This window comes from Hemicordylus capensis, chromosome 6, assembly GCF_027244095.1.
Source record: "Hemicordylus capensis ecotype Gifberg chromosome 6, rHemCap1.1.pri, whole genome shotgun sequence".
NCBI lineage: Eukaryota > Metazoa > Chordata > Lepidosauria > Squamata > Cordylidae > Hemicordylus > Hemicordylus capensis.
In genome coordinates this window covers 98643860-98670968 of record NC_069662.1, presented here as the reverse complement: position 1 = coordinate 98670968, position 27109 = coordinate 98643860, and the positions used below count along the sequence as shown (strand labels likewise).

The following is a 27109-nucleotide window of genomic DNA, read 5'->3' as shown; positions in this document are numbered from 1 at the left end:
GGAGGGGGTTGTGGGCCGGGCTCTGGTTTCCCCGCTGCCGCCATGAGCAAAAGGAACCAGGTTTCGTATGTGAAGCCGGCCGAGCCCGCCTTCCTGAGCCGCTTCAAAGAGCAAGTGGGATACCGGGAGGGGCCCACGGTGGACACCAAGGTAACGGTGCTCGGCCTCCGCCCGCTTCCTCCACGCCCAGCCCTCCTGGGTGACAGCCAGGCCGAGGGTCAGAGCCGGTTAGGTCCCCGTAGTCGCTGCGTCAGGGAGTGAGGAATGCCGGCGGAGAGAGGGCTCCTTTTCGGGCCCGAAGTGGCTGGTTTACTCAGACACGGGGATCCTCTGCTTCGAATGGGTGACCATAAACGGCAGTTGGTCATGCTGAGCTGTTAGGAAGAAAAGGCACCCCAAAGAATCACAGGATAACCGCACTTACCAGGGCGAGCTCACATAGGTATGACTGAAGAGGCGTAAGTGTGGGGCGGTATAAAGACATGTTTAAATGAATAAATGTTGCAAAGACGTGAACAACAGCCCTTCTATTTCATCTTAAACCGGCTACAGACTTTTGATGTTGCCCAGCAGCATCTTTGCCAGTCTTCTCTTCCATGCTCCCCTCTCCCATTTTCTTATTTCCTTGCTTAACGTCCAACCTGGTCAAGAGTTTTGATGACCTCAGAAGCTGGCTCGCTTCTTTATAAGCTGCTCTTAAGAAAGGTATATATACTATATCCTTAGTGCTACTGTTGAATGGCTGAGAAGTTCAACAAATACACAGCTTTCCATATCACTGACTATATGGTGGGGAAAGCGCCACTGGTTGGTTTTCTGCCAGTTATACAGCTGTTTGAAGGACAGGAAGAAGGCAATGTCTACACCAATTGTTCAAAATGTGTTGGAAGAGACATGGTGCAAAACTGCAGTGTGTATACCAGTCCTTTGAGTTATGCATGTGGTTATAGAAACTGCACAAATACTTCAGTATGTGCTGAACAACACACAGATCAGCTTGAGCCATGCTGCCAAAACACACTTGGTTGTGTGAACGGGCTCTAAAGGTGGATATGATTAGATACTTAAAGGTTGGGCTTCCTTGGTTAAATGAAAACTGAAAACGTATTATTTACAGTGAAGAAATCCTGCTGATTTCTGTGGGATTTGTTCACAGATAGTTAGATTTAGGAAGGAAGTCAGCTTGGCTTGCAAAAAATGTATACATAGCTGGAAGCATATGTAGTGCTTTGAGCTGTTCGAAGACTAGTGCTAGGTATGCAATAAGTCTGGTGGGCAGGGTGCTGAATAGGAGGGGTGCTAAAAAAAACAAAGGGCTCAAAAATAGGTTTGCTGAAGGGAGGAGGAGTGAAAAGGCCTGAGCTAAGAAGCAGAGACACAAGTTTGCAAAGGCAAAAGCTTCCGAGGAAAGAAGGGTAAAGGGCAATCTTCCCTATAACGGGGATTCCCAGATGTTGTTGACTACAACTCCCATCATCCCCAGCTGCAGTGGCCTTTGGGGATAATGGGAGTTGTAGTCAACGACATCTGGGAATCCCTGTTACAGGGAACACTGGTGGAGGGAGTCATGGAATCTGTGGAAGGACGACTATATTACTATGCTGTACTGGTCTCAGTTATAAGTGCGCTACTTTTGCCCAAAGAAACAGTAGAGGGAGTGCAAGCTAAATTGAATAAAGTTGTTCCTAACACTTTGCAGGCTTATTGGCTGCTATTACTACTTACACCAAGCTAACAAGCTAACTCTGTGTTATCAGAGTTTGCAGTTTTCTGTGGTTTTATCAATTTTTCATGTTGGCCTAAAATCTGCAGTCCATCTTTATCAGTTATAGTTAGGTTGCACATTAGAAAAAGCTTCCTAACTTCTCGCAGTATAAATGGATTGGTCTTGGTCTGAGTAGAACAGTGCTAGATCTGCATGCAGGCTTATGTCTTAACTCAGAAGAACTAGTCTGCACTACATTACAAGTTGTTTTTGAAATAACTGGTTTGGGGCAGGGCTTTGCCAGTGACTTTCATGAAGGGGCTGCAGGGCCAAAACACATCGGAAAAGTCCCACAGGGTATGTGAGTGAGTCCCTGAATGTATGTAAGTGAGCTTGCTGCATCGTTCTCTCTTGTATTAGTGTTTAGATTTATAAATATTTTATATTTTATATTGTCACCTTGATTCCAGTGACTTACTGCTTTTGCTGTGAAGTTTCTCAAGCTTATCTTCACAGTTGCAAGGTTAAGAAGTTGTGTATGTGTTTTAAAGTGGAAGTAGTGTTTCTCGGGAGTCTAATACTTCTTGTGAAGGCCTCAAGATAGTACGTTGCAGGCTAGCTTTCCCCAGTCCCACCCACCATCCTTGATATTAGTTTGTTCCCTAAACAGATGCTCCACATAGGAAGAGGGAAGTGGGATCATGCCTGCTGATCACACTTCTAACCTCCATATGGTGATTGGATCTTATGCACAGTGTCTATATGCATACAAGCTATCCATGGGCAGGATCTCTCCTTGACACTTGTCTGAACAGCTTATATGCACCTAGGAGCTGTACAGGAGTTTGGATACACACACGCACACAATGTGGCCAGCAGTCACAGTCCTCCCCACATCGCTCTCTCTTGTGCGCGCGAGCGTGCACACACACACACGCACACACACACAATGCCTGGATTGGTCAACTGAACAGGGTTACTAAAAGAAATTGCAGGATTTAATTCCGTAGATCAGTGTTTCCCAGCTGGTCCCCCCCCCCCGTGCACTCAGATTAGGTGGAGGGGAAGTGGGGCACACCATCACCTTCCCCAAGGAGCCAATTTATTTTGTGGAAGCAGAGCTATCACACTGTCTATTACTCTCTCTCCTGATGCTTTATGAGGTGAGTCAGCTGCAAAAGCGGAAGGTTTAAACTCTCAGATCTTTGTGGTGATCCATTATCCTTCACAATGTGGATTATGCACCTGCACAGTAGTTCTGGTGGAAGGATTTTCAAGTTCCCTGAGGCACTCTGTAGCTCTGCCCTTTGCACACCAAGCATGCTTGGTATCTTCAGTGGCAGAGTACCATGGGTTTGAAATTACAGGTGGAACAGATCTAGATCCTGGAGCACCCTTTTCCTCAGTTCCTTCTCGACTGCCGTTGCGTATGCTTCCCTCAGGATTCACACCTTGGTCATGCTTTGTTCCTAAAAAGAAAAGATTCACGGTTTGAATTCTTGGTTTTTTGACTATGGTTCGCTTAATTTCTACTCTTTGCCTTACAACTTGTATTAGTTTTCTCGATATATGTACTGATGGATGCCAAAATTTTTTTAAAGAGGTGTTCTTCGTGCCACAGGATGCTTCCCTCATCTGACAAACATGATCTCTGCTTACTTTGCCTTGGAAAGGACCATATTGTCTGAACGTGCAAAATTTGCTTATCTTTTTTCAAAGCAAACCAGAAAAAGCAGATAATTAAGTGTTGGTTTGTATGAATAAGCATTATGCTTTCCAAGCATTATCATAGTAGCCATTGTTGGCATAGACACCATCTGAGCATCAACAATCAAAGTTGCAATCAGTATAGGCAACTTTGCTGGCTAAGACCTCCAAAGAGGCTTTTTAAAAGCCTCATGATGTCTCCAAGGACGGACATCATAGACACTAAAAGAAGCATAAACACTGTGACGACTCTCCATCCCTCACTAAACATTGGGGAAAATCTGATGTTTACCCAACAAAACGGACCTTCCTACTCATTCAGAGCCAACCCAATACAAAGGAGCTCCTGGTTGTTCTTCTAGCGCTCAAATTCTTCCTTCCACAACTCAGAAGCCAAGTAGTTCAAATTCTTCTGGGCAACAACACAGCCATTGCTTACATCCGTCGACAAGGAGGGACAGTCTCCAGATCCAAGAACCTAGCTATTTAACTTTGGGGACTGGAGTATACATCACCAAATATACCCTCTGGCTCTGCTCATAAAGGACACCAACAAAGTCATTGCGGACAGTCTGAGCAGAAAAACAGATTCCTCCCATCAGCATGAATGAAAAATGAATCAAGATGTAATCCCCAATCTCTTTATTTCTTGGGGAGCTCCCCAAGTAGACTTTTGTATATCCACAACCAACAAGAAATGTGATCATTTCTGCTTAAGAGCAGGAGTGGGAAGGGATCTCTGGGGGAAGTCTTCCAGATCTCCTGGAGAAAACACATATAGAACACACATCTTCCCTCTACTGTTCAGGGTACTCAGCAAAGTCCTTCAACACAAATCAAAATGTGTTATACTTACCCTGTGATAGTCTGAGGCAACCTTGGTTCCCTTTCCTTCTATGACTATCCTAAAGATTCCATCACCGCCTCCCTTGACGCGTTGACCTTCTGTCTCTGGTCAATTCCTCCATCACAGTCCTTGAACTTGACTGTGTGGAAGTTAAACTTCTAGACAATATCCTATTGCATGAGAGGATGGTTTCCACTGTACATAACTACAACTATAAATGGAAAAGGCTTGCCATTATGCCAGGGCCAAAGGTTTTAATCCCTTTCAAACCTCTATACGACAAATCCTCCTATGTCTTACCTCTCTGAAATGCTCAGGCCTTTCCAATTGGTCTATTAAAGTCCGTATGGCGGCCCTCTTAAGTGAATAAACAACCTCTTCCCACCGATTAGAAAACCAATTGAACATTGGAGCCTCTATCTCGTACTTTCTACTCTAACAGAGGCCCCCTTTGAACCACTATCTTCAGCTACCATTAAGTTGCTCTCTATACAGACAGCCTTTTAAATTGCTATCAGCACAGCACAAAGGGTTAGCGAACTTACCGCTTTGAGAATCTATTCCCCTTTCATGAAATTCTACCCCAATAAGGTGGTTCTGAGAACAGACCCTTCTTTCATAGTTTCAGACTTCCATGTCAACCAGGACATTTTCCATCCTTCCTTTTTCATGAATCCTACCATTCCTTAGGAGTGCTCTCTCCACAGATGTTGTAGCGCATTCCTCATCTATATGGACAGAACTAAAGGCTTTAGAAAGTTCTGTAGACTTTTTGTTGCCTGCAGGGGCAAGGGGCAACCAGTCTCTAGCTTTCAGAGGCTTTCTAACTGGCTTGTCCAGCTTATTTTTACTAGTTACAAGAAACAAGGTGTACAATCTCCAAACATGGTTAAAGCTCACTCTACCAAAGCCATGGTTACCTCTGTTGCTTAGTTATCAGGAATAAAATTTAATGACATCTGCAAGGCTGATACTTGGTCTTCCAACTTACCTTTTGTTAAACTTTACTCCTTAGACACCCAGTCTGCGGCTGAGGCCAATGTTGGGTGGGCTGTACTAAAAAATGTTCTTTAAGAAACATCCTCCAGTCCTCCCTCTTCTATGGGGAGCTTGTTACTAACCCATGTTGTGAAGGATGAGGAGAGTGCTGGTCTTGTGGTAGCAAGTATGACTTGTCCCCTTAGCTAAGCAGGGCCTGCCCTGGTTGCATAGGAATGGGAGACTAGAAGTGTTAGCACTGTAAGATATTCCCCTTATGGGATGAAGCTGCTCTGGGAAGAGCAGAAGGTTTCAAGTTCCCTCCCTGGCTTCTCCAAGATATGCCTGGGAGAGATTCCTGCCTGCAACCTTGGAGAAGCTGCTGCCAATCTGTAAAGACAATACTGAGTTAGATAGACCAATGGTCTGACTCAGTATATGGCAGCTTCCTATGTTCCTATGATACCGGATCACTACAAAGATAAACAGGTTGCTTACCTGTAAAACGTGATTTTGTGGTGATCTGGTATCATTCACAACACCTGCCAGGCCTCCCTGTTTAATTGGATGTTTTTGCTTAATATACTTGCTTAATCATTCAGCTGAAGAAGTTCAGTCTTTTAAGTGGTTGACCAGGAACTGAGCAAAAGGGCACTCTGCTGCTGAAGAAATTGAGCGCACTTGACGTGCAAAGGGTGGAGCTGCAGAGCACCTTGGGGAACTTAAAAATCCTCCGTGGAGCCTACTGCGCAGGCACATTACCCACACTGTAAATCAGGGATTCTCAACCTTGGGTCCCCAGATGTTGTTGGACTTCAACTCCCATAATCCCCAGCCCCAGTTGCGTTTGGTTGGGGATTATGGGAGTTGAAGTCCAATAACATCTGGGGACCCAAGGTTGAGAATCCCTGCTGTAAATGATACCAGATCATCAAAAGATCACCTGTTACAGGAAAGCAACCTTTTCTTCTTCTTTTTTGGCAGCTGACTCACTCCTTCATGCGTTGGGAAGTGCACTCCTTCCCTGTGTGCTATGGGGCGAGTCAGCTGTAAAACCAGGGAACTCCCCCCTTACAGCTGACTCGTAGTGAGTCAGCGCGTCACACTATTTATTATTTATCTATCTATCTATCTATCTATCTATCTATCTATCTATTCATTATTACACTTATATCCCGCTCTTCCTCCAAGGAGCCCAGAGCAGTGTACTACATACTTAAGTTTCTCTTTCACAACAACCCTGTGAAGTAGGCTAGGCTGAGAGCAAAGTGACTGGCCCAGAGTCACCCAGCTAGTATCATGGCTGAATGGGGATTTGAACTCAGGTCTCCCCAGTCCTAGTCCAGCACTCTAACCACTACTTGTGAGTGAGCTGTGGTACACTAGTGTGGTACACTGGTTGGAAACACTGCCTTGGATACTTGCAGAGCATTCTTTTGAAAATCTCCATCAAGCCATTTGGAGAAAGGTTATCTTGTTTTAGGGTAGGAAAGGTTGGGTTAGACTAAATAATATGTGAGATCCAATTTGAATTAATTTGCCAAAGGAGGAAAAAGCAACAAAGAACTAAAAACAGTAGAAAGGGCAAATGAGAACATCCCTCTTCATGTATACACTTCCAGTTTCATATGATGTGATAGAAAGCAGTTTGTAGCTCTGCATTTGATGCCATGGTGGTTTGATTGTTTTTCTGTACTGCTTGTGCATGTTCTGGGGATGCAGAAATGAGAAGCAGCACAAGCCTTCAAGCTGAGTTGCTTTGCGTAGATAAAAAGCTGTCGGTTTTGTATTTTAGTCACAAACTGACAGATTGGTTATATCTTATAGAAACTTGCAGGTGTTTGAGTTATTTTAAGTGCAGCTATCTTTAAATAGAACACGGATTCCAATATTTAATATAATTCCCAGTGTTTTAGAAAGATTAAAATCCAGCTGATAACTAGAACGTTATCAAGTGTAACGTTTTTGGATATACAGCTTCAAACTATCATGTCCTAAATTCAAGAATTTCAAAAGTTTACAAATCACAAACTGTTCAAATTACTAATACAGTCTTTATGGAGCTTTGACGCCACAAAACAGAACTTTGCCACATTATCTGAAATTACAGGTTTAAGATTGGCCAGCATAATTTCCAAATAAAATTGGTCTGTGTGACCAGGATAAATGGCTAAAATAGGAGCAATAAATTTGGTGCGAGCGTCCTTATAAAACTGGCAATAAAGAATAACATGGGTGATAGACTCTATATCCCCTGAGCCACAGGGATAACAGTGCTGATCCTGTTTGAATTTACCATCAAGTACTGCCGAAGGGAGAATACCTCTATCTGAAGCATACTTACTTGAAAATAGGTTTGACTGGTATCAGTTGAGCTTTCTAATTAATATGGGTTGGACTGTAAGAGTGCTATATAAATATTTAAAGTGCTTTATTGTCTGTATTACATTTGCTTTCATTAAAACCCATTAAGGTAGGTCACTGTTTCTCCCTCGTTCTTGCTGGTAAACACAAATTATAAGAAAGTAATTTGCCCAAGGCCAAACAGTGGGCCAATCCAGAAGACTGAGCAACCCATGGTTTATTTGGTCATGCATGCATCCCTAGCTATCCTAAGCTTCTGCACTTCCTCCCTTTATCTCCTCCATTCACGCACCAGGGGAGTCCTGGTTTGTTTAAACAGTTCCACAGGACATCTGAACCTAGAGCTGTTGTTTAACTGTGGCTTACAAAACACAATCTGAAACCAGAAATGAGTCTGTTTCAGTTTGTGATTTGATTTATAAACTACAGTTGAACAGCAGCTCCAGGTTGAAATGACATTTGGGGCTGTTGGTTAAGCAAATTAAGATGCTGACCAATTATTGCATGTGGCAGCTGAGGAGGTAAGGGGAGGAGAGAGCATGTGGGCTAGGAAGGGTTAGAGATGCATTTGGTCATCTAAAATGGCCTGTTCAATCAGTTGCAGAGGTGCTGCCTGAATGTACCTAGGTGCCTCCACCAGCTAGAGTGTGGCTGATGACAACTGGGGAAGGGGCCTTCTGGGTGGTGACGCCTCAGATGTGGAATTTTCTCTCCAGGAGGCTTGCCTGATGCCTTTGCTAATGTCTTTCCAGCATTATAGAGCCAGCATGGTGTAGTGGCTAGAGTGCTGGACTAGAACCGGGGAGACCCGAGTTCAAATCCCCATTCAGCCATGAAACTAGCTGGGTGACTCTGGGCCAGTCACTCTCTCTCAGCCTAACTTACTTCACAGGGTTGTTGTTGTGAGGAGAAACCTAAGTATGTAGTACATCGCTCTGGGCTCCTTGGAGGAAGAGCGGGATATAAAATGTAAAAATAATAATAAACAGAACTTTGCATAATTTATTGTTATTTCCCCAGGCCTTTTAACAACATATTTTTCATCTCTGTGACTTCGGATTTTATTCTGCTTTTATCTGTGTTATACTATTTTTGAAATGTATGCACTTAGATCATTTTTCATTGTTTTACGTTGTGCCTTAGTGCCTTAATCTGAGGCATACTTACTTGAAAATAGGTTTGACTGTTATCAGTTGAGCTTTCTAATTAATAAAGATTGGGCTGTAAAAGTGCTATATACATATTTAAAGTGCTTTACTGTCTTGTAAGCCACCCTGAAACAGAACTGTTTGAAGATCAGAATAAAAGTTTTTCAAATTCAAAAAAATACTTGATTGCAATGACTGCTGTCTGGTAGCTGCTCGATCTGGATCGTGGTTCTGTCCATTCATAATAGTGGGTTCTGCGCCTGCATAGATCAGCTTCAGTTAGAATTTGCTAGCTCCTCACGACGCCCTTAACTGCCTCTGCATGCGACTGCAATACGCTCTAGCGGCGGTTGGGCATCCCTTTAGCCAGTTTCTTCCTGACCGCGCTACGGATCAGTCCTCGGAAACAGTTTGCTCCTCGGAGAATTAAACATTGCTAAACGACTACAGGAACATACTAGACCACTCTTTGGATCAAGATTTGACGAACTTGAAATGATACTTGATTGCAATGACTGCTGTCTGGTAGCTGCTCTTTCTTTCTCTAAAAACGTTTAGCAAAGTGCTAGCCCTTTACTGGACACAATACATGACAGGGATGTGCACTGAGCTGGCAACTGCTGGTTTGAAGGTAGGGGGGATAACTTTAAGGACTGGGGAGGGTCCTCTTACCCCCCTCCCCCAGCTATGTTTCCCCTGCCAGCACAGTCCTGAAAAATGGTCCCGTGGGGTGGCAGCATGTCTACTTGCCACCCCAGTGAGTCACGGACCAGAAGTGCCTGGAAGTGTCTGGTGCGCGAGCACACGTCGTGACGGCAAGAAAGTAGTCATGACCTCCCCCCCCCATTAATTTGCCTTCCCCCTCCCCATTAATTTGCCTATCTTGGTCAGAGAGGCACAGTGGCCCCTACTAACTGGGCAAAGAGGCACCTTTTAAAAGTGGTGATTCTCTTTATTTAGCAAGAGGAAAGCAACTGGCCCTATCCACCCCCAGCACAGTGCCCCTCCAGTGACTGTTGCTGGTGTCTGTCTTATGTTTCTTTTTAGATTGTGAGCCCTTTGGGGACAGGGAGCCATCTTTATTTATGTATTATTTCGCTATGTAAACTGTTTTGGAAACTTCAGTTGGAAAGCAATATATAAATATTTTGTTGTTGTTATGGCTGGCTCTTCCAGTCCCAGGCAGGCACCCCCGCCCCAAAGCAGCAGTCCGCTCTATATTTTTGTTTGTTTATGGCCATGGACTCCACATGGAGGAGGACGTGCCTCAGCAGAAGCTTGCCTTGTAGCCAGCCCAGCAAAGAGCAAAGGGGCAGTTGAAAAGGCCCGTGGCATGGGCACTTTCTCTTTAAGTAGGGGCAGGAAGCTGGTGATCCGGCTGACAATATGGGGGAGAAGCCACAGCTGGGCCCTGGAAAGGAGGGCCTTTAGTGCAGTGGAGGTAACTGCACAGATTGCTTTTGGGCAGTGGGGACAGGATGCGGGAGCAATAGCAGTGTTGCTCGGGGCTGGCAGTCTGAGCTGGTCACAGCGAGTGGGAGGTAGGGAGGGACCTGGGAAGGAGAGCAGGACAGTGAGCGGGTGAGCCTCTGCCACTTGATGGTGTTGTTGGGCCCGGCCCAAGCACAGTGCAGCTGACTGGCCAGGCAGTAGAGGAGGTGTAGCCTTGGACAGCAAGGTTGGGGGTGCACCTGAGAGCCCTGGGAGCAAATCAGAAGCTAGAAAAGTGCCTGTGTTCCCTCTAATTTTATCATCCATGAGTGAAAAGAGTTTTGTTCTGGGCAGCAGTATCAAGGCAGCGTACGCACATAACACACGCACACAATATTAATGCACAATTTTTTAAATCTCCCCATCCCAGGCCCCCACCCCGACAGTTTTTAATTAATTTTTTTAAAAGCTGCTGCGGCAGTAGCCGCTGGGGGGGGGGGGAAAGTTCCCCCTTTTGCCCCTTAAAGATCGCCACTGCTCGCGGTGGGATGGAGCACAGTGGCGGCAGCTGGCTGCAGGGTGGGTGGGGAGGGGAGAGTGCCCCCTTTTTAACCTCTGAAAGGCTGTCGCTGTGCAGTGTGGTGGGATGGGGGGCAGCGAGCTCCTTTCACCTCCCTTCCTCTCAAGTGACTGTACAGGCTCCACTCTCTGCAGCCTGTTTCCGGTTTTCCTTCTGTGTGGAATTAAGCTGAAACTTAATCCAGATAAGACGGAAGTGCTCTGGGTTGGTAGAACGGATCGTCCGAGTAAGGAGGTAAATCTGATCTTAGATGCAGGTCACACTCCCTCTGAAAGACAAAGTCCACAGCTTGGGATGCTTCTGGACCCGACGTTGTCCTTGGAGGCGCAGGTGGTGGTGGTGTGCAGAAGCACCTTTTACTAACTACGGCTGGTACGCCAGCTGCGACCCTACTTGGAGAAGTCGGACCTGACCTCAGTCTCTCATGCATTGGTAACATCCAGATTAGACTACTGCAAGGCGTTCTACGTGGAGCTGCCCTTGAAGACTGTTTGGAAGCTTCAGCTGGTTCAGAATGCTGCTGCAAGGATGCTCATAAGAACAGTTCTGCTGGATCAGGCCCATGGCCCATCTAGTCCAGCATCCTGTTTCGCACAGTGGCCCACCAGATGCTGCTGGAAGCCACAGACAGGAGTTGAGGACGTGCCCTCTCTCCTGCCATTACTCCCCTGCAACTGGTACTCAGAGGCACCCTGCCCTTGAGGCTGGGAGCAAGTCATTTCATGAGTTTCACACCCATCCTGTGGCAGCTTCATTGGTTACCGGTCTGCTTCTGGGCTAGATTCAAGGTGCTGGTCTTGACCTTTAAAGTGCTACACAGCTTGAGGCTGGGGTACTGTGGGACTGTGTTCACCCATATATATCTGCCAGGGCCCTCTGCTCTCCGTCTCAGGCCCTGCCACTAATACAGATCTGGTTGGTGGTGACTAAAGACAGCGCCTTTTCGGTTGTGGCCCCTCGGCTTTGGAACAGCCTCCCTGAAGCCCTTCGCCATGCTCCCTCCCTCAGTAGTGTTTTTAAAAAAACAACTTAAAACACACCTTTTTAAGGAGGCTTTTTAATGCTCTATTTTTGGTTATATCTGGTAGGTTCTTTAGCTTTTAATATTTTTCAGTTTTTAGCTTTTAAAATAACTTGTAATTTTAACTTAATGAGTGTGGTTTTAACCTGACTTTTAACTATTTTGTTCAATTTGGTTAATTTTATTACTTTTATTGTGTCTTGTATCTATTTTATTGTTGTGAGCTGCCCTGAGCAGTAGTGCACTGGAGGGGAGGGGAGCTATAAATATTTTAAATAAATAAAGAAGTAGCCATTGTCTGGCTCCTAAATTTTGGGGTTGGTTCCTAGATCCAAAGAAAATTTGTCAAGGCCTGCCTTATCTAATAGAACTGGTAGGAGTACTTAATTTCCCCCTCCAATTTAAAGACTCAGTTTTTGAAAAACCATCTGAATTGCTTGGCTTCCCATGTTTCTTCTAGAGAGAGCAGCTTCCAACTGCTGAAGACAGTGATGAAAGTGAAAAGGAAGATGAACAACCACAGGTGATTGTACTGAAAAAAGGGGATTTGACTGCAGAAGAAGTGACGAAGGTTAAACAGGAGATTAAAGAAGCTTCAAAAACCGCAGGTACACTTTGGATTACTAAATGTGCTGCCCAAGGTGGTCAGCAAGTGAAGAGAGTGCAAAAGTGTTGACCATTGTCACATTTTTGCAAGTTTTTATTCAGAGCATTCAGTTACACCTGGATTTTCCATACAAGCCAGAATGATTCTCTGTGATAGACAGCTCTCTCATTTGTCAGTAATTTTGCAGATGATGCTTCCCAAATTCTTGCTCTGCTTGCCTAGGCTCCTGCAATCTAACTCCTAGATAAATATTTTCCCTTAACACTAATTTATTGGTGGATGCTAACTTGGTTTCTAAAAATAAAAAATGCACAATTCTTTTTGTAAAGTTTCCATGAATTCTAGAGAGAATTACTGTCCTGTCAAAGGTAATTTTTTAAAAGATAAAATTTCATAGAGGAAGAAAATGGTAATTGGTATATAATGCCTTTTTTGTGTATTCATTATAATCTCTAAAATTGATTTTTCTGCTGCTTTTCTTGTACATCAGACCTCTGGGACATTGTAATGTATGCACAAGTCCAAAATCTTGGCAGCAAATGTCCTTACTTATTCGAACTATATTATTATTCTAGTCTCGTTAAATTTGCTTGGCTTGTCCCCCTTCTGCCCAATTTTTCTTCTTTTTTTTCTTTAACCATATGTCACACATTATCTGCTAAGGCATCAAAGTACTGTTTCTAGGTCCCAAAGTGCTGTTTAAGCAATTTCAGAGTTTTTGTGCTGACGTTTAGCTGATTGGCAGCCTTGGTGAGTTGCTGTTATTTCTATAACCTTGTACACAACTTTACTTTTGACTTTGGGGAAAATAGATCATTTTCCAGTGCTCTTTATTTCAACATCTGATTTTTAGTTTAGACATCTTTGAGTAGAGGAGAGTAACTGTCATGGACTGAGAACTGTGAGGTACCATAGTGGTGGAAACATTGGTGAGAAGGCCTTCTGTATAAATGGCTAGATAAACATGTGCCAGTGTGCAGAGAAAGCCAAACGACGATTCTGGCAGACTTGAAGTTAGCCATTTGATATTTGCCTTGAAGTGAGCCCCCACTATGGGGAATAGAGCCACTGCATGGCTTTCCTCACCCCCATCCCTTTTCAAAGACCTACTTGGCTAGTTTAGAAGATAAAGCCCAGAATGCAGCTCTATTTAATGCAGGGCTCTGCCATTGAGGCTAGTTTCTATGTAACATGTTCATGCAACAAGCAAATAAGCAGGATATATGAAACCTATTTATGCATCAGGGAGAGAGGCCTGGTTGTGACGCCCCACCACTTGTACATGTGGTAGAACATATGCAGTTACTGGTATGGATTAGGTGAAGCAGTCTTGAACAGTATTCTCTCCCCACCCACCCCCCATCTGTGTGCGGAATGAGTCTTGTTCTGGGTGGCTGTATCAAGGTAGTGTGAGCGCACATGCAGTCAGAATGGGATCTTCCTGATTCAATCTGAGTGGGATCTAAAATTGACTGAGCGGACATTAAAAAAAACATGTTGGCACGTGCACACACGCGTGCCTTGGAGGGAACACTAGTCCTGAATCATGAAGAAATTACTAATGTCACCTGATAGCTTTTGATTTTTTAATTAAAAAATTGCTATAATCTTTGTCTGAAATACCCACATTGATAAAAATGACAGCCATGGAAAAATAGTGAAACTGGGTATATTTAAGGAACTTTTTTCTTCCATTATACCTCTCCTAACATCATGGAGTCAGATCTGAAACTGAGCCTGATACCTGTTGGCTTTATTATGCTAACCACCTGGAGAGAATAAGCTTCATCAGAGGGAAGCAGTATCAAGGGGCAAGGATATAGAAAAAAATGATTTCCTGATGTGGAAATTTCAGCAGTCAGGCTGCCTGTTCTCCCTATCCCTGACTTCTTACCCTTTTTGCACCTCAGAATGGCAGAGGAGAGTCCTCTGGCATCTGAGTCCTCCTCCATCTTGGCCATGCTCCTTGTGCTGAACTCCTCTCTGGGACTGGCTATCATGGAAGCCATCTCCTCCTTCCCTGAGGTGTCAGTGACTACTCTAAATAGCCCTGTATAGTTGTTTGTGTCATGAGAGGGTGCACTCTATCCCCTCTGTCCTTCTAACAGCTTCAGGGTTAACCTTGAGCCTTGATAGATACATATTAATTCCAAGAGCATAGAACATACATATTCTTATTATTCTAACAATCTATGTACATACATCTTCATTCTAACCTAACCTAACCTGTTTCCCTCAGTCTACTGTCTATCAGAGCCACAGTTCAACCTCCACTCCTGACATTGGTCCTTTTCTTAAATTCCAAAGATTAGAATGACAAACTTCTGGATCAATGAGAAGAGAGAAATCCTCCCAGGAAGCTTGTCTTCTCATTTGTACATTCCAATGTAGACTAAGATTGTTTCACAGTGAACATTTACATATGTTGTGTATCATCCAAAACAGCTCCAGGCAGTTTTAGATGATACAGATTATCTAGACCCATTTCAGTTTGATCACTCAGCTTTTGAGTGGGCTATGGGGTTGAGACTACCTTGGTCAGCCTGATGGATGATCTCCAATTGGCTATCGACAGAGGGTGTGTCCCTGCTGATCTTTTTGGATCTCTCAGTGGCTTTCAATACCATCGGACGTGGTATCCTGGGTCACATGAGGAGAGTGGGATTAGGTGGCACTGTTTTAAGTTGTTCCATTCTTATCACTCTGGTAGATTCCAGATGGTGTCACTTGGAGACTGTTGTTCTGCAAAGGGAGAGCTAAAGTATGGATTTCCACAAGGCTCCATACTGTCTCCAATGCTCTTTAACATGTACATGAAACCAATGGGAGAGATCACCAGGGGGTTTGGTGCAGGGTGTTATCAATATGCTGATGACACCCAAATCAGTTTCTCAATATCAGTCAGGTAATGACATAACCTCCCTAAACGCCTGCCTGGGGGTGGGAATGTACTGGGTAGGGAAAACAAACTGAAGTTGAATCCAAATAAAATGGTGGCACTGACTGTGGGAGTAGGGGGGACCCAAGAGATGGTTTAGATCTGCCTGTTCTGGATGGGGTTACATTCCCCCTAAAATATCAGGCATGGAGCTTGGGAAAGCTCCTGGATCCAAAACTTACTCTAGTTTCTCAGGCTGAGGCAGTAGCCAGGAGTGCTTTTTATCAGCTTCAACTGATATGTCAGCTATGCCCATCTCTGGTGGTAATTGACCTTAAAACAGTGGTGCATATGCTGGTAGCCTCCAGGCTTGACGACTTTAACGAACTCTATCTGGAGCTGCCTTTGTACGTAGTCCGGAAACTACAATTGGTACAGAATGAAACAGCCAGAATTGCACTAGCTGCCGAGAAGTTTCCGAGCAAAATACAAAGTGCTGGTTATTGCCTATAAAGCCTCAGTGGCTTAGGTCAAAAGTACTTAAAGAGAGTGGCTTCTTTGTCATGAACCTTGTTGCCTATTAAGAACATTTGGAGAGTTCAGGTTACGGTTGCGGCCGGCTCGTTTGGTGGCAACTTGGGACTGGGCCTTTTCTGTGGCTGCCCCAGGGCTTTGGAATATGCCCCCTGTTGAAATAAGAGCACCTCCTTCTCTGTTAGCTTTTTAGGAAGACCCTCAAGATGCTCCTGTTTTTTAAGGTTTTAACTGAAATTAATTTTAAACTGAAATTAATTTTTTATCTTATGAGATAGTTTTGATTTATCTTGTAAAACAGAGTAAAACAGTTAAAATCTCACATTTGTTGTGTGTTGTCTGTAGAGATACACATATTGGGTAGAATAAAAATATGATAAATATGTACATATACCTTCATGTTGTGAAGGCACCATAGGAATGGAGCCAGTTGAGACCTCCAGTTGCCATTTTATTGTGCACTTGATGGATAGTGCATTGTTGTTCTGAGTTCTTCAGTCCAAGAGAGGCTTGAAAGATATGAGTTCAGTTATAACAGCGAATATATGCTGCTTAAAGGCTTATTCCTTCTTTTTCACATGTACATTGGCAGGTATTTTAAGTGTGCTTGTTTTCTCAAAGGTTTTTTGTGCTGTGTTACATTTTGCTTATCTGTGTTATGTTTTGGTACTGTTGTTAATAAGCTTGTATTTTATGCTTGTTAGCCTTTATTTCTTTTCTTTAAATATCTAACCACTTGCTCCTGTGCAATCCGTCAGCTCACTTTCTATGAAATATTTCCCTTCAAAAACCTGGCACAGAGGCTTCTAACACAGCATTCTTTTACAAATTCCTCTCTGAACTTTACTAGGATAGACAGCTCATCATTTTCTGGAGGTCATTGGCCCAAGTATAGGATGCAATAGAAACTCATCATTCTTCTTGTATTTGAGGATAGGTGAGATGTATTTTGTTCCTGCCTGAAGGAAAGGTATCTCTTTTTGGCAGGCATTCACAAATCAAAGTTGCTTTCCTTCAGCATGTTAGCTGAGTTGATTTAGGATCTCATCTTCTCTTTTTCATTCTTTCTGCAAACTGCTTGCATAAGACTTTACCTGTAGTCATTCCTCACTGATTTATTTCTTTGTTCACCACAGCTGTAAAACGTGGAGTGAGCAAAGGGCTTCCTGAAACTGGTTGATACTTCTGACTGAAAGGTTTAGTCTCCTATGAGCTAGCATATCCTCATTCCCCTGTTCTCTTTCCTTTGTAGGTAGCCCAAATGTTGGAACTTGATTTGGGCAGTGTTTCGTTAGAGACATTTTTGTAGCACATTTGGGCTAGTTCCTCTTGTTTTCTGCATCATCAGAAAGATTGGTCCTTTCAGTGACTACTTAGTTAACATGTATTTCCTCGGGTTGTATGGAAGCAATCATTCCAAAATGATGTATAACCATCTCAGTGATTGAAGCCCAGCTGCATGCTTCTTCTATGATTATAAGCTTTGTTTCTTTGGAGTCCCTTCTTCATCACTTGCTCCTTTTGCCAGCCCTTGCTGCCAACTACCCACTCAGTGGTAGCACTTGGAGAGTTATTGATGCCATGTTGCACAGAGGTGTTAGGCAGGGCAGGGGAGCTGTGGCATCTGCAGAGTGGTCATGCGCAGTGGCAGTTTGGTCTGAAATATGAGCAGTATGTCACCACAGACAAAAATGAGAGACATTGGGTGGAAGGTATAACACCAGCTCAGATCAATTCATCTTCCCCCATACTGCTATATTGAGGGCCTGTTCCCATGATCAAAATCTCAGTAGTAGCAGTGTCCAGCCAGGCTCCAAGCCCTATGTGCACTCCTGAGAACCATTAGTGTATTGGCAAAAATCAAGGTAGGAGGAGGGGGAAGTGATCAAGTGCAAGCTGTAAACTGGATAGGATGGTGGTAGCCAACTGGCATTGTTTACCCAGCATTGTATCAAGGGTGGAGGGAAAGCATATCCTGCCCAGTGCACACAGGACTGGGAGTATGACTGGATATTCCACTTACTCACCTTTTGATCTTGAGAATGTGCTTTTATTAAAGCAAGGCAGTGAGTTAAAGCAGTAATGCAGAACAAGTAGCAGAGGACTGGATTTTAAACTCCTTGCACTTGAGTCCTAGAACTGTGTTTAAGTATAGTTATTGTGGTCAGAGTATACTCTGCCCCTGTTTTGATCACATTTAATCTACTTTTGCACTCTTTTTATGACAACATTGATGAAAAAGGCATGACGTTCCATTACAGCTGTGTTTTATTATAAATCTCCAGATAATGGTGGTATAAGGGCAAAGAGTAAGTTATTAAGTAAGGATCAATCAACTTTTTGGCAAGTTTCTACTACAAAATTGATTTTTAAAACATTCTGTTACTTAGTTAAGAAAAATGTGTTGCCCAGGAGAAGCTTGGATTCTTTAATCCTCCGTCATCTATAAATCATCTAAATTGCTAGCCATTTCAACATGAGGCTTTGCTTATGATTCACTGTAATGGCTTTCATACCTAGCAAAACAATTCTGAGATGCTTCAATCTTGCATCAGGTCTTCCTCTCCTGTATTATAAGTCTCAAGAGTTTGTCACCACAACTTCCACAAGCAAATATGTTACACAGACAAACATAAGCATATTATATTTTGATGGCCTTGTATCTCTTGTGGTTGCAATCCATCATCACTGCTTGCTGAGCAGCCAACATTTTTCAGTTGGGCCATTTAAATGAATGGCATACTACAAAACATACTTTATTAAATATATACGTTACAAGACATAGTTATCCCACTTACTGAAAGTTTTAATAAATTTTGTTTCTTATGATTACTTATACAGGTCTTAATTCAGAAGTAGGACAAAATTAGAGCAAAGGGACTTATATTCCCTTCCCTATAGAATACAGAATCTTATCAATAATACCCAATATCATTTTTTGTGTCTGTGATGTTCAAACCACAGAGTACTGGAGATGCTTTGCCCTGAGTTCGAAATAATTGTATCATATCTACTTTATATATCATAGTTGGGTTGGCTCTCTCCTTCTCAAACCGTTTGTTAGTGGGATGATCAATCATGTTGGGACAGACTTTTTCTTTTCTAATTTCCCGTAGTGGAGTTCAAGATTCTTTACTGATTGCTATTGATGTCTGATGCCTAGTTTAGGACCCTTTAGATTCAACTAACACTACTGCATTTTTTCTTCGTTTTGGTTTTGAAGGATAGACTTTGTATGTAAACTTGTTTGGTCTTCTTGGAGTCTCAGAGATGTAACCTTTCTGTTTCTACTTGTAATACTAATAAAAGCAATTTAGAAAAAAATATAAATAAATAAGTAAGTAAGTAAGTAAGTAAATAAATAGCAGCTACACATGCAGCTGTACTGCATCATTTACTCTACATAGTGGCCCAGTTCAGACATTATGGCCCATAGGGACATGCACGAACCCAACATCATGTTTTGGTTTGAATTAAAACCCAACCACATTGCACCGAACCGGTTTGGCAGTTCGAGCAGCAGTACTTATAAAGGGGAATCGAGTGAGGATTCCCCTTTACAAGTAAAAGGGTGGGAGAATCCACTGAAGGGTGGCGGGGGGGCAGGGAGTAGCGAGAAACGAAGTCTAAGGTTCTTGCTACTCGCCACTTGACACACACACAGAGAGCCGCAGTGCAGCCTAATCGTAACTTCAGGGTGAATTTGATTTAAATCACTAGCAGGGTGGATAAAAATAAAAAAAATCCATTTTTTTTAATTTAAATCTGATTTTTTTGATTTAAATCGAATTTTTTTGATTTTTATCCACCCTGCTAGTGATTTAAATCGTGATTTAAATCAGTTTGATTTAAATCAAATCCACCCTGCGTAACTTCAAATCATAACTTCCTTTTCTGCTTTGTTTGGTTGTTTGTTTATTTATTCGATTTTTATACCGCCCTTCCGAGCTGGCTCAGGGCGGTTTACAATTTAAAAACAGAAATCATTAAAAACAATTAAAACAGAAATACAAATATAAACACCAATTTAAAAACATCTTAAAAACAAACTATCAAAACAATTAAAACTCTGAAAACCAGGTTAACATTAAAACAATTAAAAACCCTGAAAGGCCAGGCCAAACAGATGAGTTTTAAGGACTCTCTTGAAAGTCAGTAAAGAATTAAGATTACGAATTTCTGCTTGGAGTGCATTCCACAGCCCAGGAGCAGCTACAGAGAAGGCCCGCCTCTGAGTTGCCACCAAACGAATCGGTGGTAACTGGAGACAGACCTCCCCAGATGACCTTAACATGTGGTGTGGATCATGTAAAAGAAGGCGCTCTCTAAAGTTTGCAGACAAATGTGGTTTGGAGTCATTATTCAAACATCTTACCGCAAACCAGAAAGGGAATCAAAGTGTGCAAGGGAAAGAGGGAAGGCATGAGCCCAAAGCCCATTCACAGTGACCAAGCTATGGTTTGGACACTAGTGGTATGCATAAACCATTGGATGTTGAATTGGTCCACTCGAACCGCGCTTGGTTCTGTTTGATCGCAGGCCAAACCAGCTCCGGTTCGGTTCGCAATCAAGCTGCTGAACTGGCCCAGTTCAATGTGAACCAGTTCAACATTGGACAGTGTGTGCACACCCTAGTGTCCAAACCATAGCTTGGTCATTGTGAACGGGCTTTGGGCTGATGCCCTCCCTCCTGCCCTTGCACATTTTGATTTCCTTCCTCACTTTCTGGTTTGACATAAGATGTTTGAATAATGACTAAAAACCACATTTGTCTTCAAACCAGAAGTGCAAGTTACGATTTGAATTGGGTTTAAAATTCTGTCTGGTGCAAACTATAGTTTCTTGTAACCATAGTTTGCCGAATTTAGACATCATGACAAACTACAATTTCCACAAAGCAGAAAGCATGGAAAGGAGTTGGAGCACAAAAAGTGACGAGGAAGAGGGAGGATGTTTGCCACTTGAGCCCAGATCTAATTTACAATGGCTAAACCGTGGTTTGATCACAACATTGAAACCAGGCCAATATAACTAGCAAAATGTTGCTTTTCAGAAAACAGGCGCACTAAAATTTTTCAGGGCATTTCTTTTGCTCAGCCAGTTTGAAATATAGTGATCCATGGTTTGCATTTATGAAATCTTAGAAATCTTAAGCATTGATTAAGTACTGTCAAGTCAGTGTTGACTCTTAGCGACCACATAGATAGATTCTCTCCAGGATGATCTGTCTTCAACTTGGCCTTTAAGGTCTCGCAGTGGTGCATTCATTCTATCGTAATCGAGTCCATCCACCTTGCTGCTGGTTGTCGTCTTCTTCTCTTTCCTTCAACTTTCCCCAGCATTATGGACTTCTCAAGGGAGCTGGGTCTTCACACAATGTGTCCGAAGTATGATAGTTTGAGCCTGGCCATTTGTGCCTCGAGTGAAAATTCTGGATTGATTTGTTCTATGATCCATTTGTTTGTTTTCCTGGCTGTCCATGGTATCCTCAAAAGTCTTCTCCAGCATGAAACTTCAAAAGCATCAATACTTTTCCTATCTTGCTTCTTCAAAGTCCAGCTTTTGCATCCATAGTGTCACGGGAAAAACCATTGTCCAAACGATTCTAATCTTTGTAGGTGTAGACACGTGACAGCATCTAAATATCCTTTCCAAGGCCTCCATTGCAACCCTACCAAGTGCTAGTCTGCAGCATATTTCTTGACTGCTGGATCCTTTACAGTTGACAGTTGATCATAAAAGGCAGAAGTTATCCACCACTTCAATATCTTCATTATCAATTCAGAGGCTGGTTGCTGTGCCCGTTGTCATTAGTTTAGTCTTCTTTACATTTAATTGTAGTCCCATTTTTTCACTGTGCTCCTTGACTTTCATTACTAGAGCTTGCAGATCATCCGCATTCTCAGCTATCAGAGAGGTGTCATCAGTGTAGCATAGGTTATTGATGTTTCTTCCTCCAGTTTTAAAACCATGCTCATCTTCTTCCAATCCAGCTTCTCTCAGTATATGTTCAGCATATAAATTGAATAGAGAAGGAGAAAGTATTCAGCCTTGCCTTACTCTTTTGCTGATCTGGAACCAGTCTGTTTCACCTGTCTGGACTGTGGCTTCCGGTCCTGTGTATAGGTTTCTCATGAGAACAATGAGATGTTCTGGGCCACCCATTTTCCTAAGGCTGTTCCACCACTTGATATGGTTGACGCAATTGAAGGCTTTTCTGTAGTCAATAAAGCACATATTGACTTCTTTCTGGTATTCTTTGGCTTTCTCAATTATCCAGCATGCAGCAACAATGATGTCTCTTGTTCCTGGCCTTTTCAGAAACCAGCTTGAACATCTGGCATTTCCCTTTCCATGTAGGGCTCTAATCTGCATTGGATGCTAGTATGTGAAATTAAGGATATTGTGCGATGGTTTGCACAATCTGTTAAGTCTCCTTTCTTTGGTATGGGTATGTAGACTGACCTCTTCCAATCTGTTGGCCACTGTGGTGTTCTCCAAATTTGCTGGCATAGTTTGGTTATTTTATTTTATTTTATTTTAACATTTATATCCTGCTCTTCCTCCAAGGAGCCCAGAGTGGTGTACTACATACTTGAGTTTCTCTTTCACAACAACCCTGTTAAGTAGGTTAGGCTGAGAGAGAAGTGACTGGCCCAGAGTCACCCAGCTAGTTTCATGGCTGAATGGGGATTTGAACTCGGGTCTCCCCGGTCCTAGTCCAGCACTCTAACCACTACACCACACTGGCACCACAAGGTTAGAGCCTTGACTGATTATTCTTCTATTGCCTGCCATATTTCTGTAGCTAGTCCATTAATTCCTGTAGCCTTCCGACTTAGTAATGATTAGTGCTGATCTAACTTCATCTTCCTGTATTAGAGGTTCTTGCAAGTAGGGAATATCTTCTAGAGTATCTTCGATGCTGACGTGCCTGCTGTACAGATTTTCAGTATACTCCTTCCATCTTGGTTTGATCATCTCTGAATCAGTTACTATCTGTCCTTTGGCATCCCTTAACATACCAATTCGGGGTTGGAACTTCCCTCTGAGTTCAGAGATCTTTGGGAAAACTTGCCTTGTTTTTCCGTGTCTATTTCCATCCTCAAGGTCTTTACAGATGTCATTGTAGTTAGTATTGCTCCCTGTCTCTTCTCATAGCTTTCTGAAATTCCCTATTAAGTTCCTTCCTGAGGTCTTTGTCTTTCTTGACTTTGGCTTATCTCCTCTTCTGGGCAATTTCCACTGTTTGTTCTGACATCCATTTTGTTTTCTTCTGTTTCTTGGTCTTTGGTAGTCTCTTTTCACATTCATCCTTAACAACTTCTTTGATTTCATTCCACAGTTCCTCTGGTTCCCTATCAATGAGATTCAGAACTTCAAAGCGGCTCCTGATATTCTCCTTGAAAATGGTGGGAACATTCTCAAGATCATATTGTTGAAGCTGGATAGCTTTGTTTTTCCACTTTTGCTTGACCTGGAACTTGCACATGAGCAGATCAGTTCCACAGTCGGCCCCCGGCCATGTCTTTGTTGTTATAACTGAGCTCTTCCATCTTGTTGCACCAATAATGTAATCAATTTGATTTTTGTGAACTCCCGTCTGGTGATGTCCACGTTACCATATAGGCGCCGCTTTGGTTGTTTGAAGAATATGTTAGCAATGTAGAGATCATTGGCTTGGCAGAAACTAATAAGTCGTTCTCCTGCTTTATTTCTGTTTCCTTGGCCATATAGACCAACCTATATTAGTGTTTTCCTCCTTTTCCAACTTTGGCATTCCAGTCTCCAACCATCAGCATCACATCTTGCTTGCATGTTCTGTTAATTTCAGACTGAACTTGAGCATAGAACTCAACTTCCTCTTCTTCTGCATCAGTTGTTGGGGCATAGACTTGAAGCATACAGAGACTCAATTTAATGTATTACAATTGGAGAAAATCCAGACAGCCTGATGAACATATCACAATGAGAGAAGATCAAGACAGCCTTTTGCTATCTACCGAATGTAGTGCAGTTAATCCCGTTATTGTTTTACAGTAAGATAGAATTGGAATGGTGTATTTATACAAATCAGTTTTTCATATTTGAGATATCCTGCAAGATTTTTCTGATTTGTGGAGCAAACATGGGAGGGAAGTAGCATGGGTATGACCATATTAAAGGAATATGTGTATTATTGCCCTAGATGAAGAACCTGATCCTGCAGATGGAAAGATTGTTTTCAGGAAACCTCCGAAGCGTACTTCAGAAGAGAAGTATTCTGGTTTGACAGCCAGCTCAAGTAAGAAGAAGAAGAAAGAGATAAAGATGAATTCTTTAACCTCCCGAAATACAACTAAGCAAGTGAAAAACAGCAGCTTGCTTTCGTTTGATGAAGAAGAGAGTGATGATTAGGAATTCTCAATTTATGTACAGTTTCACTTCCAGACAAAAAGTTGAACTGAGTGTATCATGGAAGCAGACACACAGAACCAGACTCCCTTATATCCAAGTCAAGTCAGACATCTCTCTCTGGTTTTTTTTTTTTTTTTTTAAATCCACATCTATAGTGTGAACAAAATTCTTTCAAAAATAAAATCCTAACAAATATCAGTTTAGTATTCTGTGTAATTGGCACAGTGCATGAAATCCGTGTGTGTGTGTGTGTACGCACACACATTTTAAAATCGAATTCTCCACCAAACATTTCCTCTCTCGTTACTTTTACAATATTTATGTAATGTTCTCAAATAATTCACACTGTCAAAAAATGATGTCCATATGTAAATTTCTGCCCAGTTATTTCTGCCCATATGTAAATTTCTGCCCTGATCAGTCCAAATTAGAAGTGTAAGGTCTGTTTACTGTGGGCTGAAAATGTAAATCACTGCTCTTGTAAAACTTTATGTTGTATTTCCAAGGGCTAAAGGGATTGTTGGGATTTTGATCATTCTGAATATATTGATTTCAAGAGAGAGACCCTGTTGTGGTGTGGCCTTTGGTGGAAAAATGTTTGGAAGTTCAGTGTGTTCTGTAACCAAGAATGTATTGTGTGTTGCTACAAAACACGTAGCGGGATTAACAATGTAAAGCTTCATCAAGGAGCTGATCTGAAGTTGCTGTGTGCAACAGCTGTTTTTAGTATAGCTGATATTTTAATGCCACTATTAAATGACTGCAAAATCATTTATTTCTGTTTTGACCACCGTTCTTCAGAAAATAAAACTCATTTTCTCAATCTACATTTTAATCTTTCTTAAATATGAGAAACTTTCTTTCAAATATGAGAAACTTTGCAATGATCATATTTTTGTACTAGAAAAAGATAGAGACCCCAAACACACAGAGTTGGAAAATACACCCAATGAACGGATTATGCAGTGTAAGTCTGGTTCCTAAGAAAGGGTTTCATATTTCTAAAGCATCCAGGACAGGTGCTTTTCTACTCAGCTCCCTCTCATGTGGGGTTGTCCCACTTCTTTATTATATGGCCTCATGTTTATTGCTAGGTGCACAACGTAATATATAGGATGTCTACATTATCGAGTAACTCCATTCCATTACTTCCTCCTTCCCCCACTGACAGAAATTTAGCAAGGGATTTCTTTTTAGATGAGACTGAAATAGGTCAGTAAGGAAATGATCAAAGAACAAGTACCCCTCCTCAACTTCCAGCATTATTCCAGAGAAGAATGAAAGACGGCATCCCCCAATTGAACCTACATACACTAAATAGGCTTATTGGATCCTAAAGAATGTATTCACAGAAAGAATGTTGATAAAGAACATTCTCGGTAATTATGAATATGTCATTTGTGTCTTTTGCTCCCAAGGACACATTTATTATTATTATTACATTTATATCCCGCTTTTCCTCCAAGGAGCCCAGAGCAGTGAACGACATACTTGAGTTTCTCCTCACAACAACCCTGTGAAGTAGGTTAGCCTGAGAGAGAAGTGACTGGCCCAGAGTCACCCAGCTAGTATCATGGTTGAATGGGGTTGAATGGGGATTTTTAACCGGGTCTCCCCAGTCCTAGTCTGGCACTCTAACCACTATACCATGCTGGCATTTATATATGCTCACCCTATATCACAGAAAGTTACTAGATTTACAGACGTGGGCATGCAGAATCATTTTTGCAGAACTAAAATAACTACTCTGATATCTCTTGAATGACTGAAGACAACTTTCCTTATTCCCCGTCCTAATACCATAGCAAGACATAGTATTTATTTATTATATTTATATACCACCTGATATGTGTATCTCCAGGTGGAGCACATAATTTTAATCACAAAAAATATAAAATGGAGTAAAAACAATTAAAATAATTTCACACAAAAAAAAGGTTAAAACAATTTCATGGGATAAAAACAATTTCAGTTAAAAGCCTGAGAAAACAGATGTGTCTTGAGGGTCTTTTTAAAAGCAATCAGAAATGTTCTTATTTTGACAGGAAGTGCATTCCAAAGCTCTGGGGCAGCCACAGAGAAGGCCTGGTCTCGAATTGCCACCAAACAAGCCCATAACTGGACCACCCCAGATGATCATAATGGGTGGCAGGGCATATGACAAAGAAGATGCTTTCTTAAGTACCAATTCTGCACCAATTGTAGTTTCTGAACTGCGTACAAAGGCAGTTGCAAGTAGAGTGCATTACAGTAGTCGAGCCTGGAGATTACCAGCACATGCACCACTATTTTAAGGTAATTTACCTCAAGAAATGGGCACAGTGATGTATTGGTCGAAGCTGATAAATAGTGCTCCTGACCACTGCCTCAGTCTGAGAAACCAAGAGGGTTTGGGATCCAAGAGCACTCTCAAGCTATATACCTGATCTTTCAGTGGGAGTGTAACCCCTTCCAGATCAGGCAAGTCTAAACCACCTCTCAGGTCCAGGCCGCCCACAGTCAGTGCCTCTGTCTTATTTGGAATCAGCTTCAGTTTTTTATCCCTCATCCAGCCCATTCCCACATCCAGGCAGGCATTTAGGGAAGTTATGCAATTTCCTGAAGAGGTTATGGAGAAATAGAGTTGGGTGTCAGCATATTTTTATATATATGTATATTTTTAATTGTTCAGTTTTTATACTACCTTTTATAAAGCATCCCAAGGTGGTTTGCAAAAGTTAAAATAAAAAAATGCATAAAAATCATATATAAAACCTTAAAGTCAGTTAAACAGTAAAAACCATAAAACACCAAAAAAAAACCCCAAACCCAAACAAACAAAAAACCAGCCACCATTAAAAAAGGCAAAAAAAGCAGAGTCGAGAGACCTGGCAGCCCCTAAGCGGTAAAAGCCTGAACAAATAAAAAGGACT

General features: G+C 42.3%; 1 protein-coding gene across 1 annotated transcript; it reads left to right on the top strand.

The window, feature by feature from the left end:
- Positions 1-17: 17 nt before the first annotated feature.
- KIAA1143 (KIAA1143 ortholog) lies at positions 18-25024 on the top strand. The gene is made up of 3 exons (XM_053260956.1): positions 18-150; positions 12242-12389; positions 23989-25024. Exons 1-3 carry the CDS (start codon positions 43-45, stop codon positions 24195-24197), a joined length of 465 nt encoding a protein of 154 aa, XP_053116931.1. The 5' UTR covers positions 18-42; the 3' UTR covers positions 24198-25024.
- Positions 25025-27109: the final 2085 nt, after the last annotated feature.

Coding starts and splice junctions, on each gene's coding strand:
- KIAA1143 (XM_053260956.1), top strand. CDS start 43: ATGAGCAAAAGGAACCAGGTTTCGTATGTGAAGCCGGCCGAGCCCGCC. Junction 151..12,241: donor GGCCCACGGTGGACACCAAG/GTAACGGTGCTC, acceptor TGTTTCTTCTAG/AGAGAGCAGCTTCCAACTGC. Junction 12,390..23,988: donor AGAAGCTTCAAAAACCGCAG/GTACACTTTGGA, acceptor TTATTGCCCTAG/ATGAAGAACCTGATCCTGCA.